The sequence below is a fragment of the Lycium barbarum genome, chromosome 5, assembly GCF_019175385.1.
Source record: "Lycium barbarum isolate Lr01 chromosome 5, ASM1917538v2, whole genome shotgun sequence".
Lineage (NCBI taxonomy): Eukaryota > Viridiplantae > Streptophyta > Magnoliopsida > Solanales > Solanaceae > Lycium > Lycium barbarum.
In genome coordinates this window covers 24,790,069-24,813,762 of record NC_083341.1, presented here as the reverse complement: position 1 = coordinate 24,813,762, position 23,694 = coordinate 24,790,069, and the positions used below count along the sequence as shown (strand labels likewise).

The 23,694-nt window shown below is 32.7% G+C and overlaps 1 protein-coding gene and 1 long non-coding RNA gene across 2 annotated transcripts; one reads left to right on the top strand and one right to left on the bottom strand.

The window, feature by feature from the left end:
- Positions 1–870: 870 nt before the first annotated feature.
- On the top strand, positions 871–2,583 carry LOC132642406 (uncharacterized). Its single transcript, XM_060359623.1, has 2 exons — positions 871–1,407; positions 1,520–2,583. Exon 2 carries the CDS (start codon positions 1,605–1,607, stop codon positions 2,547–2,549), a length of 945 nt encoding a protein of 314 aa, XP_060215606.1. The 5' UTR covers positions 871–1,407; positions 1,520–1,604; the 3' UTR covers positions 2,550–2,583.
- A 9,964-nt stretch (positions 2,584–12,547) lies between these two features.
- Positions 12,548–21,557, bottom strand: LOC132642405 (uncharacterized). The gene is made up of 2 exons (XR_009583137.1): positions 21,105–21,557; positions 12,548–12,765 (listed from the first exon to the last, which is right to left on the bottom strand). It is a non-coding gene; the product is annotated as an uncharacterized LOC132642405 (long non-coding RNA).
- Positions 21,558–23,694: the final 2,137 nt, after the last annotated feature.

Here is a 23,694-nt window from a genome sequence, read left to right as displayed (position 1 = left end):
GAGAAACAACCATTTGTCACTCTAATAGATTGATGAAGTTTAGAATTTCTGAGTCGAGCAGACGACGTTAAACTCAGATCTATGGTTTCTTACCCGTAGCCATTGCGGGATAAGCAATGGAGCCTTATAAGCCCAACATAGATTTGAAAAATTAAATGCTTAATCAATTGATCTGGTCAATATCTAGATTATTGTACAACCAGAACATCCCATGAAGGCCTCTACAAAAACAGAGTCACCTACAAATGAGCAACTCCATGGTAATCAGTATGCCTAAGTAACTGGTTGACTAACTGTTTAATGATACAACTCATATGTTGGCATAGGTAAATTTTCTAGTTTATATGTATAACCAGGGCCTCATGACTGTTAATGTCTTAAATTAGTTCAGTCTATTACACTTAGAATATGTGTGGTCACAGTTTCTTTCAAGCTTTCTTCTGTGATCGTAAATTTGAAAGCCAAAAAAATAAATAAATAACTTAATGTTACTAGTATATATATATATATATATATATATATATATATATATATATTACTATTTGATTCTAGTATTTTTTTTTTCCTTACTTCTTAAGTCTGTTGCACTACTAGTAAGGTTAGTAAAATTTTATTACTTATATATAACTATTAAAATTTGTAGATATTTAAAAAAAAAAAAAAAAATTGTAGATTCAAAGGAAAAAAAAAGATGTCATAGCATGTTTTGAGATTTCAAGATATGTACGTATTGGACATGTGTTTAGTCTACAATTTTATTTTATTTTGGTTAAAAAAAGAAAGGAAAATACCCCTTTAAAAGAAGCCAAGTACGGTGCTTTTTTTTTCTTTCTATCCACACCAACCAATTGAAATTCCCCTGTTTCAACTTCATCGTCTTCACATCTTGGAGCCACCAAAGAATCACACGTCTACACTAAAAAGGTTAGTCAAGGAAACTATTGAGTAGTAATTTCTTCCCCATTTTCTCTGATTTCCCCATCTCTACTTATCACCATGTAAGAAGTACTTTTCTTTTTCTCTTTGTCTTTAACTTTCTTACTTCCTTTCCTATTCCATGTAAATAGCCACCATCATCTTTTGTTTTCTCTTTATCAAACCCTTACGAAAAAAAAAAAAAAGAAATAGATGGCTTCCTCAAAAGACCCTATTCAGGAGATAGTTCTAGGGTTTCTAAGAAACAAGAAGTTGAACAAGTAATGTGGATGAACTTTGAGCGGAAAGCAATTAGATAGTATGAAATAAAACTCTCACCAACTGATGGAGAAAGGGCGTGTGAAATTTTGCACAATATTAAATTTCATGGTTGGAAACATTTTGTGGAACATCCAGGGGAGTATGATAGAGATATCGTCAATGAATTCTATGCTTACATCAACAAAGACGGGAAAATCTCGATGGTGCAAGGTAAGATAATTCCTTTCAATCCTAAAGTTCTGAATGAGATATTTTCTTTGAAGGATATTGATGATGAAGATGTTAAAATTAAGATTAAACAAAAAGATGAAAATTTCTTTAGGGAAGCTCTGAAAGCTATTTGGCCAAATGGTGTAAGGATCAATACAGGGTCACCAAGGAAACCTTTGCACATTTCTAGTTCTTGTATGCTCGAAATGGCACGAGCCTGGGGAAAATTTGTAAGTTCTCGCCTACTCCCTTATCTGAACACCTCAAATTATAATCGGAAAAGGGTGATGTCGATATATGCTATTCAGAAACATCGACCAATCAATGTTGGAAGAATAATTTATGAATCAATGATCAAGTGTCGTTTCTATCATAAAGAATGTTTGTATTTCCCGACTACAATCACTCGCTTAGCGAGATTGTTTAGTGTACCAATGAATAATTTGGAGAGAACGAGAAATACTTACATTGCTGGAAAAAAATATTTAAATAGCTTGCAACCGCCCCATGGTCCGGATTTGAGTTTGTATAAAAATGATGTTTCAGCAAGTCCGGCATTGAGCATGGCAGAGAAAGCAGAAAGATTAAATGTGGGTACGTCCTCTTTTCCAATTTCGACCGATATTCTAGTTTGCATCCAACAGGTGTTACAAGAACAAGTTGCAATGAGAAAAAAAAAATGGGATTCCTTTGCAAATGAGCAAGCAAATAGAGAAGCAGTGATGAGCTCGTATATAGCACATATTATGTCAGAGTTGGCGGAAGCTAAACTTGATCGAAATATTATACGTCAAACTTTACAAAATCATGTTGCTGTCACATCTCCAACCGTCTATACAATGGAGAAATTCTTGGGGAATTTTTATAATGTTGCCCAGTGTTTTAACAATCAGAATTTTCAGCCACATGCATTCATAAATCTGGGCAGGAACAATCTTACTAATGCAGATACTAATTGGTGTCACACTCCAGAACTTTCAACGACATTGCCAGCACCAACGATGCTGGATTTGATGCCATTTAGTAACCGATCTTTCTTTCCCGATGTAAGTACAACTTTTGGAATTGCTACTTCCGACAGTTCTATGGATTTCCTCTCTGAAGGACCATCGGTTAATGTTCCACATTTGGCAAAAAAATAATTTTGATGCGGATTTTTTTTTTTTTTTTTTTTGGATAAAGATAAAGAAAGAAGAAAGAGGAAAAAAAACAAAAACAAAGTGCAAATGATTGTTAGTTTATGCATAAACTTTCATGATAAAGATAAACATTTAGTAAAATTAAAATCACCTGAAAGATAAGGATTATACAAAACAACTTTGTATAGCTTAAAGATCTATCCATTATGAACTATTTACAAATCACCAAATCTTACCTATAAGAGCGCCACAAGTTCTTCCTTCAACAAAACACCATAACAACCATTAATTCTTACCTACAAGAGTTCCAAAAGTGCTTCCTTCAACAATACACCACCATTAGTTCTTACCTACAATGTCACGACCCATTTTAGGACCGCGCGGGCACCTACCTTTCCCACCTCGGTAGACGAACCCTCTCAGTGAATAATATATCAATTAAATAAAACGATCTGTTTAAACCAATAGATATTTAGAAACGACAGTGGAACATCATAATATAATCAATAACTCAAGATTTAATATGATTACAACAACTTTAATAATTACAGACACGATCCAACTTCCCATGACCTAGTCTAGACTAGGACAAGAGCGACTAAATGATTCCATATTACCACTACATTCTAAGACTCAACCTCCGTCCCGGAATGAAGTGGGAGGAGGCCATCCAGATAGACACCGCGCATTTTCGCTTCATACTACAACCAACCACCTGAAATAATCTGCACCCCGAAAAGGTTGTAGCAAGTGCAATATCAGTACGATCCACGCGTACTAAGTAAGTATCATAGGCCAACAATGGTTAGTAAAGCAATCAGTAAAAGAATTCACGAACAACCATGATAATAATTGAATCAAGTCATACGTCTATCTACCGCGCATTATAACAATAACATCCTCAGATTATAACTGCACTCTAATAATCACAAGTAAATTTCACAACAATTCACAAGTCATATACCAATTCATCCTTCGTTTTAGTCTAGGGGTCAACTCATCATTATGACACCTTTTATCCTACGTCACTTAGAGGCCAAACATATAGTTGATCTTACGGGCTATCTGATGTGCCGTGAAATTACGACACATTCGATGCCAATTGCCTAGTCTTTTGTGAATCCTCAAGTACTTTTAATGTTGTTTGTCGTGTTTTTGTGTTGATTTGTAGAATAACAAGTGTTGGAAGCAACATGAGGCACAATGAAACAAAAATAAGCTAAAGTGAGCCAAAACACCACCTGCGAGTCGCATGTACTGCATGCGAGTCACAGGTGCTGCAGCATCTGATGACAGAGGTACTCATAACTGAAGATAGTGGTGCAGCACATGCGAGCACCACATGCGAGTCGCATGTGGTGCATGCGAGTCGCACCTGATGCAACAGATGCTGCACCACAACTGTTTGAAGATGCAGTACCTGCGAGACTTTGGTGCAACCTGCGACTCGCAGGTTGCACATGCGACACAAAGTACGATTCGCACCAGATGCGCAGGGGTAATTTTGTCTGGAATTTGTTCCCATTTTGAAAAGTCTATAAATAGATTTCTAGGGTTGTGAACTCATTATTCTACAGATTTTAAAGTTGTCTTTTTGTGGAGCTCATTTATTATTTGTTGGTGAAGCTTTTAAGAAATTCCTTTGCTTTTGTCATCTTCTCCATTCAATACTTTAGTAAGCTTTATGAATACACTTTATATTATTGCTTTAATTTTAATGAATATGAGTAGCTAATCACATTAGCTAAGTTGTGGGACCAAATGTGTTAGTTATGTGATTGGGTTTCATATTCATACTTGATTTATATGCTAATGGTGTTTTCTATTAACTCTTCAAGCGTTAATGTCTTGTGATGGTGTACAACATTACTTGTGCCTTAATATTATTACTTTGCTTGGAAAAGAAAGTAGAGGTTAGGAAAAGAGTTAATAGCAACAATTTGGGTCATTAAATACATCTAATAGCTTGAGCTAGGAATAGGAAAGCTAGTTGAGTCTAAATGGGTATTCTCATATAAAACATTCTAGGGCTTGGAAAAGCCTAGGATGAAATTTGCTAATTTGGTTGGAAAACTTTTGGCAAGAATCACGTGACCCTTGGTTTAATACACCTAGGCATCTGAATGAATTGAAGTGATACCCAAATGCATTACTTTCCATTGGAACCACAAACTTAGTCCCTTTTACCAATAGTTTACATCGTATAACAACTCTTAATCATTAATGAACAAACATCAAACCAATTACTATTATATTCCCCTCTCCCTTGAAATATAGACTAATAGTCGAGCATTACACTTAACAAGTATATTTCTTCATTGTATTCTCTGTGGGATTCGACCCCAACCTCGTTGGGCTCTATATTTGACAACGACCGCTTACTCCTAATATTAAAGGTGTAATTTGGACATATCACTATCTACGGATAATTCAACAAGTACAAACAACAAATTAGAAACCAAGCACACGTCATTGCCTAAGTAGAACCGCTAAACCCAATTGTACCAAGTCTCCATATGCCCGATCCGAAACCGACATTACAAGCAAATTACCAAGTCATCACAAAATAAGACACGAATGCAATACAATGCAATAATGTCTGAATACGATGTAATGCCATGCATATGTTGTGTACACATGTGCTCCGGACGGAAATATTGACATCTCGGTAACACAACCCAGTGTGACTTGCGAAGTTTAAGTGCCACCCATCCCGGATCTTTGCCTACAGATGAGTTCTCGCCGACACCACTCTGGGGGACCCGCAGAGTTCATGCACTCCCTCAATCAACGATTTCGAAACTATCATCGGATATCGGCCATCCACATCACTCAAGTAAAACCGAGCCCAATTCATCAAGATGTTTTATCAAATATCATCAGTATCTCAACAGTGTATCATGAAAATGAGAGTGCGGGCAATGCATGTATTCATATCAATAATCGTGCTTAATGTCATAAGTACAAACAAATGTCAGAATCACAAGTACCAACATGGGTACGCCAACTAAATATTAGGTCACCAATACCAACATGGGTTTGCTAACACTATCATCAATATCCACGTAAGTCATACAGAACTCTATCCACGAATCAACATCAATCAAGGTACGACTATAACACAAGAAAATTGTAACAATAATTCTCAATACCAACTACTCACTCGTGGCATCCAGTCAACACCAGAGATCAAATCAGTCGCAACACACTATTACCGCTCTTCCTTTATTAGCCTATTAGCTTAGTACAAGTAAATTCACCACCTACTCACAATCATTCGTCACAACTCAATCTAGAACGCAATCACAATCATTATTACATTTTATCCTTCCATTATTCAACTAGATTCACTATTAATGGCATAACACAATTAATCACAAGTTACGAAAATTCTCGTCGTAAGGCATAGAAAAATTAGGTATCACCCACTACTACCAAGTCACATAAATCCACCGATATTCAAACAAGCCAATCAAGTATCCTAAGAAATCTACAGGCCACAAGCCCGAACACACAAATCACACACAACACCATCCTAGAATTCCATCCCGAATCTCCAATTTCTACGCATGCATTCTCCGTTCCTTCTGATACACGAATATATGAAACTAATCGGAGTCTACCAAAAGGGAAGCCATAACCTATCTCATGGCCGAGCAGGTGCCACGAACATCCATTGATTCTTCCAATTGATCACCACATCGTAATCCGCACGAAAAAGCTTGGAGATAACATGAAGCCCAAGAATAGAATTTCCATTAGAACCCTTATAAGAGATTTCGGATAATTAAGGAAGGTTTGGGATCTTAACCCACTTCTAGATTTAATCTACAACAACACTAGGTGATTTATCAATTTTTAAGCTTATATTGGGAAAGACCCATTTCCAAGATCCATGAAAGAACTCATTTTTAGAAGGAAGGAATGTAGGAATCTAGGTTATTAACCCATTTAGAGGAAGAACATGAAGATTACCTAATGGAATCATGAGAAATATAATGCTAACCCAACATTTTTCCAACTCTAGGTACTTGTTTAATACCCAAAAGATGGTTTTCTATGTGAAGACCGTTAGGAGTAATTTACTAGATGGAAGAAGAATGTGAAAGTGTTAGAAGGATTTTCAAAACCAACAATCTGATTTTTAGGTTTCTCCAAGGACCTGGGCGGCTGGAATTTTAGGGTTGTGAAACATAGGACCAATTCCCGAAAGAATGTGACTGTGTGTCACCGCTTCAGTGGTTGGTCTGCCGCTTCAGCAGTAGTGTTGTAGTGCTAGAGTAGCCGCTACAGTGACCTGTGCCACCATAGCATCACCTCTTCAGTGGGGTCAAGGCCGCTGGAGCGCCATAGCTGTAGCGCTTAGCTGAGCATTGGGACGGTTTAGCTAGGTCCTTGACCCGGATTTCCATGTTGATTCTCTTCCGTTCAATGGTTACCACTAGGCTAGATGCCCGTCGGAAATACTTTAGTGAAAGGAAATGTCCCGGAGGACACGTTTACGGATATATCAGAATTTTTACAGTAACGACGAAATGGGTCGTTACATATAAGAGTTCCAAAAGTGCTTCCTTCAACAAAACACCACCATTAGTTCTACCCTTTATGGGATATTTACAACAAAAATAATTTCTAGTTAGATGCCAATCAATACAACCAAACCTTTCTTACTTACTTTCACAAAAATATGGTGACCATCATATCAGAAGCAAACTATAGTTTCAAACCATGGAGAATAAAAGGTAGAATTGTATCATCTCCACACTTTGAATCATTCGTTCTCCTGAATGAATGATCCAACATCACTGTCCACTAGTACATGTGCCATCATCCTGAAAAAAATTAAGATATGCATCAAAATTATGTTTTTTGCCAAGTGTGGAACATTAACCGATGGTCCTTCAGAGAGGAAATCCATAGAACTGTCAGAAGTAGCAATTCCAAAGGTTGTAGTTACATCGGGAAAGAAAGATCGGTTGCTAAATGGCATCAAAACCGGCATCATAGGTGCTGGCAATGTCATTGAAAGTTCTGGAGCGTGACACCAATTAGTATCTGCATTAGAAAGATTGTTGCTGGCCGGACTTATGAACGCATATGGCTAAAAATTCTGATTGTTAAAATACTAGGCAGCATTATAAAAATTCCCCAAGAATTTCTCCATTGTATAAATGGTTGGAGATGTGACAGCAACATGATTTTGTAGAGTTTGACGTATAATATTTCGATCAAGTTTAGCTTCCGCCAACTCTGACATAATATGTGCTATATTCGAGCTCATCGCTGCTTCTCTATTTGCTTGCTCATTTTCAAAGGAATCCCATTTTTTTCTCATTGCAACTTGTTCTTGTAACATATGTTGGATGCAAACTAGAATATCGGTCGAAATTGGAAAAGAGGACGTACCCACATTTAGGCTGCCGGACTTGCTGAAACATCATGTTCATACAAACTCAAATCCAGACCACGGGGCGGTTGCAAGCTATTTAAATACTTTTTTCCAACAATGTAAGTATTTTCTGTTCTCTCCAAATTATTCATTGGTACACCAAACAATCTCGCTAAGCGAGTGATTGTAGGCGGGAAATACAAACATTCTTTATGATAGAAACGACACTTGATCATTGATTCATAAATTATTCTTCCAACATTGATTGGTCGATGTTTCTCAAAAGCATATATCGACTGCACCCTTTTCCGATTATAATTTGAGGTGTTCAGATAAGGGAGTAGGCGAGAACTTACAAATTTTCCCCAGGCTCATGCCGTTTCGAGCATACAAGAACTAGAAATGTGCAAAGGTTTCCTTGGTGACCCTGTATTGATCCTTACACCATTTGAACAAATAGCGTTCAGAGCCCCAAAAGGGTAGAACTAATGGTGGTGTTTTGTTGAAGGAATCACTTTTGGAACTCTTGTAGGTAAGAACTAATGGTTGTTGTGGTGTTTTGTTGAAGGAAGAACTTGTGGCGCTCTTGTAGGTAAGATTTGGTGATTTGTAAATAGTTCATAATGGACAGATCTTTAAGCTATACAAAGTTGTTTCGTATAATGCTCATCTTTCATGTGATTTTAATTTTACTAAAAGTTTATCTTTATCATGAAAGTTTATGCATAAACTAACAATCATTTGCACTTTGTTTTTTTTTTATCTTTCTTCTTTCTTTATCTTTATCCAAATATATATATATATATATATATATATATATATATGGCACATGAATAGCATTCAATAATTTTTTTACTACATTCCTTGATTATTTAAAGTCCATAAGAGCTTTGAGAACTTCTAACTTTATGCCACCATTTTGGCAAATGTAAATAGTCTACTACAATGAAACTTTGATTTCTGAAAATAATCGAGACTTGTAAATTAGGATAGTCAATAACTAGAACTGGCCTCTATTGTCGTCAAGGCGAAATCCTAGAAAAATGCTGATTTTGGAAAAGTAATTAGGCCATCTTTGGAGTGATTGAGCCTTTCTATTAAGTAAAATTTTCACAAATAGCTACCTTTTAGCTGCTTCTAACAAGCTATAACTACAAGTTCATTATTTACAATTCGTAGCTGATGTTTCCTATATTTAAGTCATGGACGCGTCGCATACATATAGCCAAAATATAGACTAAATACACGGAACTGTTGAGCAAATAATGCCTCTATTTAAGGAAAAAAAATCTTTTTCAAACTAAACAGAAATCTGTTTTTAATGTTCCATAAATCACGCAAATCTTATTCAACATCTAATCATTCACATAAAATTTGAATTCAAAAACTCTTTTCATATTTTTTCCCAAAATATAACTAAAAAAAAATCTCTTTTTAATGTTCCATAAATCATGCAAAGCTTGATTTGTTCATCAACTGAATTACACGTTTCACCATGTAATTGCAACTTTTTTATTTTTTATATTTTTCTGAACTTTTTAGTTGTTTTTCATATATATTTTGGCTATATTTTTAATTGTATTTTGATTATTATGTTCAATATTACTTATTCTGGTTTCTGTTGACTATATTTAAGATATATTTTTCATATATTTTGACTATATTTAGAAAAATTTCAGAAAAAAAAAAAGTTGCAGTGAAAACGTTGCTACCTCAATTATGAACTCAATTATGACTATATTTTGGCTATATTTTTTAATTATATTTTGATTAATATGTTCAATATTACTTATTCTGGTTTCTGTTAACTATATTTCAGATATATTTTTCATATATTTTGACTATATTTTTCAAAATTTCAGGAAAACAAAAGTTGCAGTGAAAACGTTGTTACCTCAATTATGAACTCAACTTGAATTCGATATTTCAACAGATGAATTCAAATATATATTCGTCGTTTAAAACGCAAAAATAACAGAGAATCTTACATATTTTAGGAAACAGAGTTGAATTTTTAGGGTAAAAGGTTGAAATTAATGAGCAGTTAATACAGAGTAAAAAAAGGAAGTGAAAGAAATCAGAAACTGATTTGAAAAGCACGAAATTAGGGGAGATGGGGAGTTAGAAACGTGTATATTTAGGAAAGGGGGGGAGAGAGAAAGTGTGCAGCTAAAAAATAGGGGTGTGGGGAGTGGTAAGTTAATTGGTAGAAAAGTGGGTAGCTATAAGTTGTAAAAATATAATATTATAGCTACTAAACTTAATTATTAAAAAGTATAGTTATGTTCCATAAATATGTAACATAGTAAGTTATGCAAAGTAAAAATTACTTCTATTAATCCCACCAAATGAAAATTATCCCTAGTGTCCAAATTTTGAGCCTCTTTACCTTTTCTTTTCTTACCCCAAAAAAAAAAAAACACATATTTATGCCCATTATCCTTTTTCCTGGCTATGTGCTTAAAAGGACGACAAATCATATTTGTTGATGAAATACATGTCTACCTCTTAGACAGTACTGCATGAAAGAAAACAAAAACAAAATAAGGGGAGATATATATTCCTAGTATTTGCAATAAAAAGAGGGTTATTAATTAAAACCCTCATGATCATCTCTTATGAGCAATACCGAGTCTTGTATAAAGTCATCCTTTGCATTTATAAAAGACAGGAAAAAGAAAAGTCACTTTAAAATATCCTTATATCATACCAGCCCTCAGCCTAACATTACAAGCCAATAAAAGTCCTAAAAGATTCTAAAGTCAGCATTGATCTACATGAGTGGAGATTGACAAGAAAGGCAAGCCTATAGTTTATTGAACTTCTCTTGAAACAAGCAATGTTCTCGATATTTTTCTTAAATCAAGGATTTTTTAGCAGTGACGTTTACAGAGTAAAAGTGAAGGTATAAACAAAGCAAATTCTTAAAAGATCTGAAGAATTTAGAGTATCAGGTGTAGTCTTCGAATTTTGGTTGTTTATGAATGTGCAATATCTCTCTCTCTCTCTCTCTCTCTCTCTCCCTCTCTACATATATATATATATATATTAAAATTTATTATCTCTTGTTTTTCTTTCCTCGGGACGAACAAAGGTTTAAGTGTGGGAGAATTTGAAAAGTATATTTTGTTGGATTATAAATATATAATTATTCTTACAAAAACAATTATCATTATTTTTCCATATTTTTTAAAAAATATTGCAGGAAAGAATTAGTACAGGGTCAAGTAAGATATCACAAAAAAACACAACAAAGCGGGAAAAAAAGAGCAAGAGTGTCATAGAAAGAATACGGAAGACATTCTACAACAAAACCAAGAATTCATAACATGTTGTCATGCCAAAACCATTACCAACAAGCAAAATGGTTACGAGAAGTCATAAAATGTTGTCATACCAAAACCGTTAGCAACAAGCAGAACGGTTATGACGAAGTCACCTTATGGCTATAGAATGTTGTCAAATTCTGGAGGAAAAGTGAAGCACTTGGCTTTTGAATCATTCTAGAGAGTAATTTTCTTTTTAGTTCAAAATAATTTTTCAAGACTGGAATTACTCTAGTTCCTGATCTTAATTAAGTAGGGGAAATTATTCTTCTTGAGTATTTCTTTCTATTTTCTTATTTAATGGACATGAATATTTCCATTATCAGTATTAACTCTAGCATGGAGTAATTTTTCCTTTTGTTGGATAGTCATGAAACTTGATATATTTTATAATACTACTAGTGTAGTAGCTCGCGCTTCGCGCAGTACAACCACAACACTAATATATAAGGGATATAATTGATATCATTATAAATTTACTCGAGATAGAATAGATTAAATTTTTTATGTATATGCATACAATAATTAATATCATATCAAATAAAAGCTATGATATCTTTTATTAGAAGTAGACTTAGATGAACTGGGTTTTCATTAGCAGATCTTTTAAGAATAGATAAATGAAAAAGTATTACGCATAAGTAATTTTATAAACATTTGCTTACTTAAAAACTATTTTAGACTTCAGATCTTAGACTGATCAACTTTAACATTTTGGTGTAATTCATTTCTGACACTTACTTTTATAATTTTCTCTATTTTTCATTCTAAACTAATAACAACAATAAAAGAAGAATCAAAAGGAAAAATAAAATCAAAATCGAATAAATATAACCCAAATTCACTGAATTAAATCGTAAGAATTTCTTCTATATTTATTACTATCCTTTCCTTTCTTTTTTTCTAACTGTGTTTCATTTTTCCTTCTTAATTCCGCACATGCTCATTTTTCAGAAAAATATCAAATTCTTTTATATGCAAGTGCTACCGTTATAAATTTACTCGAGATAGAATAGATTAAATTTCTTACGCATATGCATACAATAGAATAGCTTATTTCAGCAAAATGTACGTACTATCAAATTAAAAGGCGTAAGTGTAAATAAAATGATTGTAGTTGTTCAAAGAGTGATGAAGTTTTTCGAAAAAAGAATAACTACTACAATTTAAGGGGTAGAAATAAGCAAATTTTACCGCCTTTCATTTCTACAACTCCACATTTTGTCTTCCTTCTTCGTTATTTTCTCCGTTGACTCCTATCTTTGGATATTTAGAAAATAATTAAGAAAAGTAAAGATAGGGAATCGGATATCTTAAAGATAAAATTCTTCTTCAGCTTTTGTACATAAATTACAAAGAATACAACAGATTAGGAATTTCTTTTGTAACTTTTTTGTGATTACAACATTACATCAAGAACTGCCTTGTCTCTTCTGTCATTCAAATTTTTTTACTCCTGTAGTTGATTCTCCGCAAGACAACGAAGCTCCTTGAGGTCTTCATCCTAAAAACGAACAAAAATAAGAAAAAAATAATTGGTACATGAGATTATTTTCGATAAATGGTAGAAGAAATCGAAACATATTTAATTAAATCGTAATTCATAGACTTTTGCTGGAGTAGTGAAACGAAAAAAATACAACAATGTAAAATTCGCAAAAGCACAAAAATTTAACTGATAGATCAATAATAAAACAAATCAAACTAATATTAAAAACAAAACGATAATGTAAAAAAATCTAGCAGAGAAAATAAATACTTGATAGTACTCCCTCAAATCGTTGGAAGAACAAAAGAACATAATACTACTCCATCATGCAATAATTTAATAGGATGAACAAACTGGAACTGAAAGATTGCTGCAATCTTCTTCTTTCCAACTTAAATAGTAGACAAATTCTTATGTTCTATTCATTAAAAATTAAAAAAAAAAAGTTACAAATGATCACTTTATTAGAGAAAGCAAAAGAAAACAAACGGCTGATATGACTTAATTAGGGGAAAATGGTAGATTGGACCTTATTAATGCAATAAAAATATATATGTGGACGTTAAATATAGTAAATGTATGAAAACAATAAAAAAGGAAAAAAAATGAGAGAAAACAAAATTTGGGGGACGTGGAGTATTGGGTGGAGGTGTAATTAAGAGATTGTGGGATGTGATTTTTGGGAAGAAATTAAATGAGACTAATTGAGAATAAAATCACTCTATAATAGGAAGAAGAAAACGGCTTTGTATAGAAGGAAGGAAGAACTTAAGGAAAAGTAATTAATTGTAGTAGTAATAATGAGGGGAGAGATGAATAAGGTATTTTTAATAGTTTTTGCAGAATTTTCAGACCAAAAGAAGGGGGGAAATCTCAAAAAATTGAGAAAAAAGATAAATATTAATCCTGGCCTAAGAGAGGTGCCACATCACTCTCTTATTGCCCAGCTTTATTATATACTAGAGAATATTTCCGCGCTTCGCGCGGTTATGAATGTAATTTTGTTTCTATTTTTAAGAGGATAAAATTCAGTATTAATATTTAAGAAGGTTTATCTATAAATATCAGTTGGGTAATTTGATAACGTAAAAAATTCTTATATTCGATGTGTATAACTCAAAATGAAATCTTTCACCACGACTTAAAACAGAACTATCATATCTATTGCAACCATATAAGATTAAGAACAATGAGATCTTTTTTAATTGACAAATTTTGTAAAAAGCCTACACAACAATGAGATTTTTTTTAATTGATAAATTTTGTAAAAAGCCTACAACATTATTAATTAATCAGCATTCACATGGACTGTTGAGAGAAGTATACAATCTTAAGCCTTGATTGTGAAAACTATTGGAATACTCCATGTATAGAAGTATCACAAACTAATATTTCATTGTAGCGATCAATTTATAGCTATATCAAATCGATCGATAAGATCAGTCGGACTAAAGTAAAAATTCCTTTTAAATATTTTGATACCTTTGCTCTTAAACAATTACTTAGGAAGTGTTTATTCTTTTCTTCTTTTTCTTTTGTTGTTGAAGCGTCAAGATGATTATAATGGGGCAGATCTCTTCATTTTTTCCGATTGTATGTGTGTAAATCTAAGCCGAAAGCTAAAGTAATTCTTTAGAGAGAATTAAGAGGTATTATAAATGTGACACGCCTCTTCAGATTTTTCCCCTTTTACAGGACTTGAAATTTTTCATTTTTATATATGAAAAATGCTTATCTAGTCCACATATATAGATACTTAAATACTTGAATATTGTTCAATAAATAAAAATTATAGGGGAAGGAGAGAGGTTGAGTAACAATGAAATAAAAATGACCAAAAAAAGATGAAATAGATAAATAGATTGAGATAATCATATTACAACAAATAAGTTGTTAATTCTTTGATGATCACCTTTAAATTTGTTGTACCATCCTAGAAATTTTCGTGCTCCCATGCTTGTTTCCTCTCCTTCCCCCATAAGTCATTATATAGACCACATCCATCTCACAAATCACAACTCTTCATTTCTATAACTCCTTCCAAATAATTAATGAGTTTTATTATTATTAAAAGCTTCCGTCAGTTTATTTCCTAGTGCTCCAAATAGAGCTAATCAATATAATTACTTTCTATAAAAACTTAAATAGAGGAAGATGAAAAGAACAACCTCAAACAAAAAATGTTAAATGAAAAAACGAAAGATAAAGAAGGCACAAAGAGGGAAGTACTATTTATGTCTTGAAACAGACATAAATAGTAGTAATAATAATGAGGAAAGAGAAAAATTAAAGAGTACCTAATTTCTGAAGATTTCTTTAAACATAAAATAAGGATACAATTCAAAAAATTAGAAAAATAGATAAATATAAATAGCGATCATAGAAAGGTATCACATCACCTTATTTATGTCTAACTTTATTACATAATAAATAAATAGATAATATAATAATATAATAATATAACATATAGATTGAATGGGTAGAATGAGGAAAGTTTCATTGCTTTTAATTAATAAATTTAATACAAAGTAATCACAATAATTATAAGGGAAGTGATGGCAAATATAATGCTATTAAATGGTGAGTCAGTCTTTATTATGGGTGGATGGATGAAATCTTTAATATTTTAATTTATTGAGTAAAATAGAGAAATGAAGAGGAAAAGGTCGAAAAATTGAGAAAAAAGATAAATGTCAATGGAGGTCATAGAGAGGTGCCACATAGGATTGGTTATTCCTAGCTTTATTATATATATTGATATAGATTTTGGTTGTTTACATTCTTGGCCTGCACCTTTCATCTACATTTCATAATGTGTTGGAATGATGGTTTTATATTCATTGCTATCACGTCTATATATTTTATTTCTAAGTTATCATTATATTAATTTTGTAATTCTCACGGAGCAAAATTAATATATATATATATATATATATATATATATATATATATATATATATATATATATATATATATATATATATATATATATATATATATATATATATATATATAACAGATGAATAAAATAGTAGAGTGATAGTAATTTTTATTAACATATTATTCCAAGCCCATAATCTTGCTTGCCTCGATTTTAATTCTCACGGAGGAATTGTTGTAGAAACAGTTATTGGTTCAAAGTAAAAATATTCTCAGGAAGTTTTTACTATTTTTAGCACAATTCAGGCAAGCGAATATTTTCGTTTAATCGTCACTAGTTTTAAACCAATTAATTAACATAACCTCACGGAGTGTTAATTAATTATTTGTTTCTTAGTGTGAAAATATAATTGTATTAGCAATAAGAAATTATTCTTTAGATAAATGCACGTAGAAACTGAGATTTTATAATAATAATAATATATCAAGTGAATTCAATGATTCCCAACACTTACTAAATACATTTGCACCGGAAGTATTTTGTTTTTAATCCAAGTAACTTTCATTTAAAAACAAAAAAAAAACATAACTCACCCTTCATCAGTTTGATTCTCTCAGATAGTGGTAAAGATATTACAAATCTATAGCATAGGTGGTTTCAATCTCTGTGGGACGATATCATAAACTCTACTAGAATTTGGCAAAGTACGAGCATAAAACCTTATACAAATTAACTTTGTCACTTGCCACGACGCAGCGTTAATCCGATAAGTTGATTCTATCCTTGTGCTTGTTTTACTGATTAATATTGTTAATATTTCCAACAATTTGAAAGTGACTTATTTTATACAATATGAATCAGTATCATATGTCGAGGTAAAATAATTTTATACATATTTCGGTAATGAAAGATAAAATATTTTTATTTCCTCTCTAAGAATGTAGTCATGAAAAAAAACGTATTGGATTGAATTCCTTGTGATAGTGTCTTAATTTGAAGTGGATCCCAACGGAAAGAGAAATTATTCATGTTCATTTGAAATTATTTTCGTCTCTTGGTTGGGTGATTTTTGGCGTTTCCTTATAACATATTTATGAGTCTATTGTATTTTAACTTCCCCATAAGTTAATAAAACTTTATTCAATTTTAGAAATAGTGGAGATTGGGGGAAAAATGACATAGAAATATATATATATATATATATATATATATATATATATATATATATATATATATATATATATATATATATATATATATATATATATATATATATTAACGCAGGGCTGCAAGGATAGATGCCAAATACTAAGTTTTCACTTTCGTTGTTATGGTAAATTGTGATTCTTTTGTGGAAAAATAATAATAAAAGTTGCTCCTAGTTCACAAGCTCCGTGCTAGATTTTGAGTTTGGCTCTAATGTGAATGGATCATGGTATAGTTTACATGGGAAAAAATAGAGTTGATACATGAGTCTGATGGATTGGTGACTGAGACGATAAATGACTTTTCATTATGACATTAGATACGTGAGGATATCTAAAAAGTATAAATTACTTTCAGTAATTAATTTTCACACTTCGTTAGAATTTTGTTTTTATTTTTGCTTGTATGTCAAGAGTGCATCTCCACTGCTAATAGCTATATTATTTTGTCTGGGGCAAAAGAAGTCACCGTATCCTTTAATGTAGAAAAAGATTCGAAGAAATGATAATCCCGATAAGTAAAATAATTTTGTCGAAGCGGATAATATACATAATTATTATGGTCATTTATTAAGTAAATCTTGTGGCTAATGTAAGAGATTGAGTGTTAGGCTCTTGTGTTGCTAAGCAAATTTGTGCTAACAAAGTTTATTTTGTGTCACCCAAGTTGAAGAAGAAGAATGATTTATTAATGTTGGTGATTCAAGAACTACTCAAGTTCTTGAAAAGAGAAAGTTCTTCTTAAACTCATATTGGGAAAAGAAAAAAAAGAGGAGTGAAGGTTTTATTTGAGTATGATAAGTTGTGCAGTTATCTTCGTCAAATAACTTTTGGAGGCATGCTCATTATAATATTAACAGAAATGACGGGCAAAGAGGTTAGCTATTTGCGATTTGAACGGTCACGAACCCGAGACAATAATAATCTTCGTTGGGAATGGAAATTGTCATATTTCAATGGAAAGACAAAGACAATTTCAAAGTGCAAGAAAAGAAAGTGACAAAAATCGGGTTCTATTTTCTTACAAATCCGCTCTTATTTATTTATGAATCTACCCTTGTGATTCTTGTAAAAACTAGTGATATAAGTGATTAAGGTAGATATCAATTTTTTGATGATCTTAAAATGTATTCTAAGTGTTGGACTAACGTATATCATATGCTTGTGATGATTTGCGATCTCATCATATTTTTTTTTAACGTAAATATATATATGTTGCCTGTAAGATCATGTGGAGTTTAATTTCAAGTAGTGAAATGATATGAATTATTTAACTTGTGAGGATCATATATACACTTGAAAGTTGCTATACAATATTTTTGACCGTGTAAATAAATGATATTTACATTTAAATATTATCTTAAGGTTGGTGACCTTATTTTTGATAGCTAAAAATTGTGAATTTCTATAGACTTTAAGAGATCATTAATAATGAAATAACTCTCAATTCTGCGTATATTACTGAGCCTACTGATTTGTGGCAGGGTAGGTTATTGTTAATATTGCTTCTATTGAAAGATTTAGAAAATAAATTTAATTCATTTGATGAATATATTGATGAGTTTTCTAAGTGTTCAGTTTGTGTGGAAGCAAAACATAACAAAAGGCCTTTAAAAATTGTCACTATAGAAAAACAGAATGGGTTGAACCAGTGCATTCGGACTCGACTGATTTCAAGAAAACTGTTAGTTGAGGTGGTAATATATATTACATCTCTTTGTGGATGTCAAGGTGATAAAGAGCTGAAGAATCGGCGAATATCAAGGTAGAATTTCATTAGCCCTGTTGTGAGTTGAAAATGTATATTATTTTTCTACCTATCAAACTTAAGAGATGAAAAGGTAAAATTGTCTTTTACCTAAAACTTCTTTATTAATATGTGATACATTTTCATAAGCATAATATTTTATTAAATTCTCAAAAATAGTGGGGATTAATGAAATGAGAAAAAAAAATTCATCATGAAAAATGTAATTTGTATTTTTCAGAATTGCTTTTAAAATAATAACAAAAAAGTGTTACAAGCGCATATATTAGTCTTGGAAAAACTCACATGTTATTATTTGTATATGATGAGCTTTAGCTCCAACATTGACAGATGTGCCATTGTGGGGAACAAGCTAACCCAAATTCTTTATATTATGACTCAAAGGAGGCAATTGAAATTGCTAAAAGTAGTGTGTGAACGGAAACGAAAAAGATACATTTGTGTTAGACACGATGTTGTCAAGAAATTGTTGAAGCTTGGAATTTGTAAGGTCCGAGAGAAATTTGGCGGATCCTTTAATAAAAAAAAATTGCAAAGAGAATAATTCTTGAAACGTCGAAGGGGATAGGGCTAAAGCCCGTGGATTGAGATAATATGGTGGATACCCGTTTGTGGTCAAATGAGGCCATATAGGCCATCAATATACACTACATATCCTATCCCTATTGTGTGTGGTAGTATTTTGTAAGGTTGAGTTTTACTCTTAATCCATAGCCCGTTGTGGGGTGCGTTGGAGACGCACTTGATGGATTTACTTGAGTTTTGCTCTTAATGTTTCCATAACCCATTATGGTGGTGCTATTGAGATATGAGAAGGTTGAGCTTATTCTGCTCTTAATGATTCCATAGCCTTAAGGTAGTCTATTTGAGATAGACTTAATGGAATCACTTACGTGAGTGTAAAAGTATGGTCGCCTTTTATGAAAGACTTGGGCCATCTTTCTAGAGCACTCATAAGACCCAAGGTGTGTGCATGACCATAAACGCACTTTGTTAGTATCGCGGAGTTAGCATAAAATGAAGGATATTGTATGTATTGTGGGGGTCTCAACTTATATCCATTCAGTTTAAGAGTACTTCACTTTGTGGATACTAGTTGTTGCCTTACTTCACTACGTGTCAATTCAAATCGAAATATATTGACACTGTCACACCCCTTTTTCACCTCGGATAAGGATCTTATGATTTTAAGGGTTTTTCCAATTGAAGTGACGGTTTTGAAAGAGATTATTTATTTATTCAGAGTCGCCACTTGGAATTGAGTTCGGTGTTCCAAGTCACCTTATGAATCCCCAATCAAAAGGAAATGACTCTATTTTTATTGGTCGACAAAAACAAAAGAACGGGTAAAGAATTTTGCTGACCGGGAGGAAGGTATGAGGCACCCCCAAGTCCCGTGGTTCTAGCACGGTCACTTTTATTGACTAATATTCGGCTTAGGTTACTCTTGGATAAAATGTACTTACGAGCCTTGAAATGCTAACGATCTCTTTCTTCCGTCAACGGGGTTTGAAATAAATCTGCACCCCCTATCGCTCATCTCACAAATAATTAATGGGGCCATAAACCTTTGTTTTGGCTCAAAGTCTAATTGCACATGTCCAAATTATTCAAAAATAAGTGGAAGCTTTACAGCAAAACGACTCAATATTATCACCTGAAGCAGAACATGATCAAATCCAATAGCAAAGATCGTCATAAAGAAAATGCTGACTTGTAAGCATGGTATGTCCTACTACATGTTTATTTCTCAAGTAAACTTAACCCCAAAAATAACTTTTATCTACACAAGCATCTGTTTCTTTTAACTCAAAAATTACCAACTAACAAATATTATAGAAAAGATTTTAAAATGTAGCCAATAACCATTATTCAACCTTTAATACTATGAAACAACTTTTAACTATGATGTTCACTTCTTAAAATAAAACGTAGGAAAATTTAGTGAAATAGATCTAAAAGGTTATATATTTGCACCAATCTGAATTCAAATTTTAACTTAAACAGTGGTGATTAAATTGTGTTGGACCCATTTCCTTCTAAATTTATTAAAGAAACTAATTAAAAAAAAAAATAGAAGAAACGGACAAACATGTTGCTCTAAACTAACTAATAACTATCAAAGATAAGCATAAAAGGCATTTCAACACGGAAGAATTAATTTGATAGTCTACTTATTAAACTAACTAAAGAAAATTATACTAAATGATATCAAAGAAAAAGTTAAGAAAATTGACCTTCATGGAAATCAAACACATGCATATACACATGCATATCAGTAGAGCAACTATATCTTTTATCCTACAATAACTATGAGCTATTATTAGTCAAATGTTAAGCCAGTAAATGTAAAAATAATAAAAAGAAATCAGCAAATATCACCAAACATTATCCACGATCATGAAACTAAATAAACAAATAAGAGCATATCTAAACAATAAGAAAGAAACTTAAATAAAAGAAAAATTCTACTAGTAATGAGATAGGTGATGGAGTGAACCTTTCAAGATGTTTTTCACTATTAAATGGAGAAATCCCCGCAAAATACAAGATTTGAACGATGTAAACAATCAAGAATCGGACCGCAAGAATCTCAACAGCGAACTCGACCTCGAAATCCGACGACGGCACCTCTGTGAACTCGACCAAAGTGATGAAACGGATTCAGATTTTTGGTTGGGTTTTAATGGGTGATTCAGTGAGGTTTATATGGTATTGGCAGCTGGCTTTACCGCTACTTTCAGGCTTGAATGATGATGGTTGTTATGATGTGTCAGTGATGGAACATTAATAGAGGAAAATGGTGGAAAAAAAATGTAAAAGATGAGTCTGTTTATGGTGGTTTTGTATACGGTAAAAACCGGGTATGTGTCAAACCGGTGAGACCAAAGGCCGAGGGAAGAAAGGGACAAGAGCGTGCATGAAGACTCCCGTTCTGAACCGGGGAACGCTTAGACCGAAGTGAAAGAAGGGCATCATTTGGTCCGGTTCTTTCATGACCGGGTTGTTCGAGGCCGTATGTCCGTTTGATCGTGGCCGGTGGTCCGGGAGATCCGTTGCGCAGTTGTCACGCGTCGATGGCATTCTGCTATGTTCAACTGCCAATCGTACGGGTGTCAGATCGTACGGTCCACCTAATCCAACCTAACCCAACTCAGAGCTTTTTATTATTATTTTATTATTCATATTGTGTGAAGCCCATGGGGCACTACTATAAATAAGGGGCATTGCCCTCCTCTTAAGGGGTTGGCTCCTTCTTATCAAGAATTCTTGTAATAGCAAAATATATATAAAATCTCTCTCTCATACATCAAATTCGTTCCATATTTGTTGTGTTTAATCCGTACATTTCTTAAATAAAATAATACTTATGTGCTAGTAGAAACGCGCGTCTGTAGTGAATCATTGATAATCGATTGCTCCTTGTAGCATACTCATATATTTCTTCTCTCTATCAAATAAGTTCAAGATATAACCACATATCCTATACCTCACCTACAATTTTAATTGATTATCCAAAACCGGGGTAAACAAGTTTAAAAATGAGAAATGGCGTTTTGGACAATAGCTCTGTGTATTCTCTTGCTCTCTGTCTGTGTGCTCTTGTTTGTGTTTTGTAAGTCTATTTATAGTAAGGGAAAAGAGTGAAGTGTGTGGAATGTGTAGTGTGAAAATAGGAAAATAGAGGAGTGTAAAATCTGTAGGGAGGGAAATGAGGGATTGGTTGGGTAGTATTTTTCAAAGGGAAGATAGGGTAATAAATGCATGGATTTGTTTTTTGACTACTACACTTTTTCTTGTCTTTTTGATTTTATCTTTTTTTTCGTTTTTTTTTAATTAATAAATATAATGACGAAAAATATTAGCTACAACTTTAGACTTTAATAAAAATTTAAAAAATTTAAATAAAATATAACTAAGAAGAGTACTAAAATTACTAGTTTATTTATTAAGACCTGAATTAAAAGAAAACACGCACACATATATATACACATAGTGTAACGTCTTAGGTTTGGTCAAAAATTAGGTGTTCACATACACTTAAGTACATGTTCCTTCCTTTTGCCCAAAATTTGTTCTTACTATTTATCTTTGCATTAATAAGAGATTGATGAAATTAATCCTACCTTTTGTGCTTTTGTTTAATGCAAAGAATATAGATACTCTTACTATTTATCTTTGCATTAATGGGAGATTGATGAAATTAATCCTACCTTTTGTGCTTTTGTTTAATGCAAAGAATATAAATACGTTACAAGAATATGTACATATTCATTCCTTCCAAGTGAATTCTGTAACATATGGAATAATGATCCACTAATTCTACCAAATGAATTTTGTAACAAATGGAATAATGATCCTTTAATTCCATTAATTCTATTAATGTTCATTAATCTCCGTTAAGTCTTCTCTTTGTAACAACTTTTGGCATATCCTATTATAAGTTGTGTCAGTGGTTAACATAAGACACAGAAAAATCATCTTTTCTTTTTCTTAAAAGTTCTCTTCTTTTCCTTTCAATTTCTGGGCAATTGTATTTATGCAAACTCCAAACTTCCAGCCACTAGTGCAAGTGTTTGGAAGTGTTGTGGAACCTTGGGGACGACCGGGCTAAACGATTTGTACCGTAGTCGGTCCGAAATCGCTTTCAAGGCAGTGGCTTGCCACGACGCAGCGTTAATCCGATAAGTTAATTCTATCTTTGTGCTTGTTTTACTGATTAATATTGTTAATATTTCCAACAGCATCAACCAGTGGCGTCTTCAACTTCGTTCCAGTTTGAGGAAGCACAAACACGAAGGTGATTTTCTCCTTTTCTCTTTTTTTTCCCCTTTTTTTTTTTTTTTTTTTTGCAATTTATGTTGCTTTTTTTTTTTTTTTTTGTAGGCTGTGGATCTGTTCTTGAATCATAATGACGTGATATCCATATAGATGGAATGCCCATATGGACAGAATATCCTTATCAATCAATGGTTTGCCCAAATCGACGGAATGCCCTTATCGATGGAATGCCACAAAGTGCCCTTATCGACGGAATTCCATATCGACAGAATGCTTAATGATGGAATGCCCTTATCGACAGAATGTTC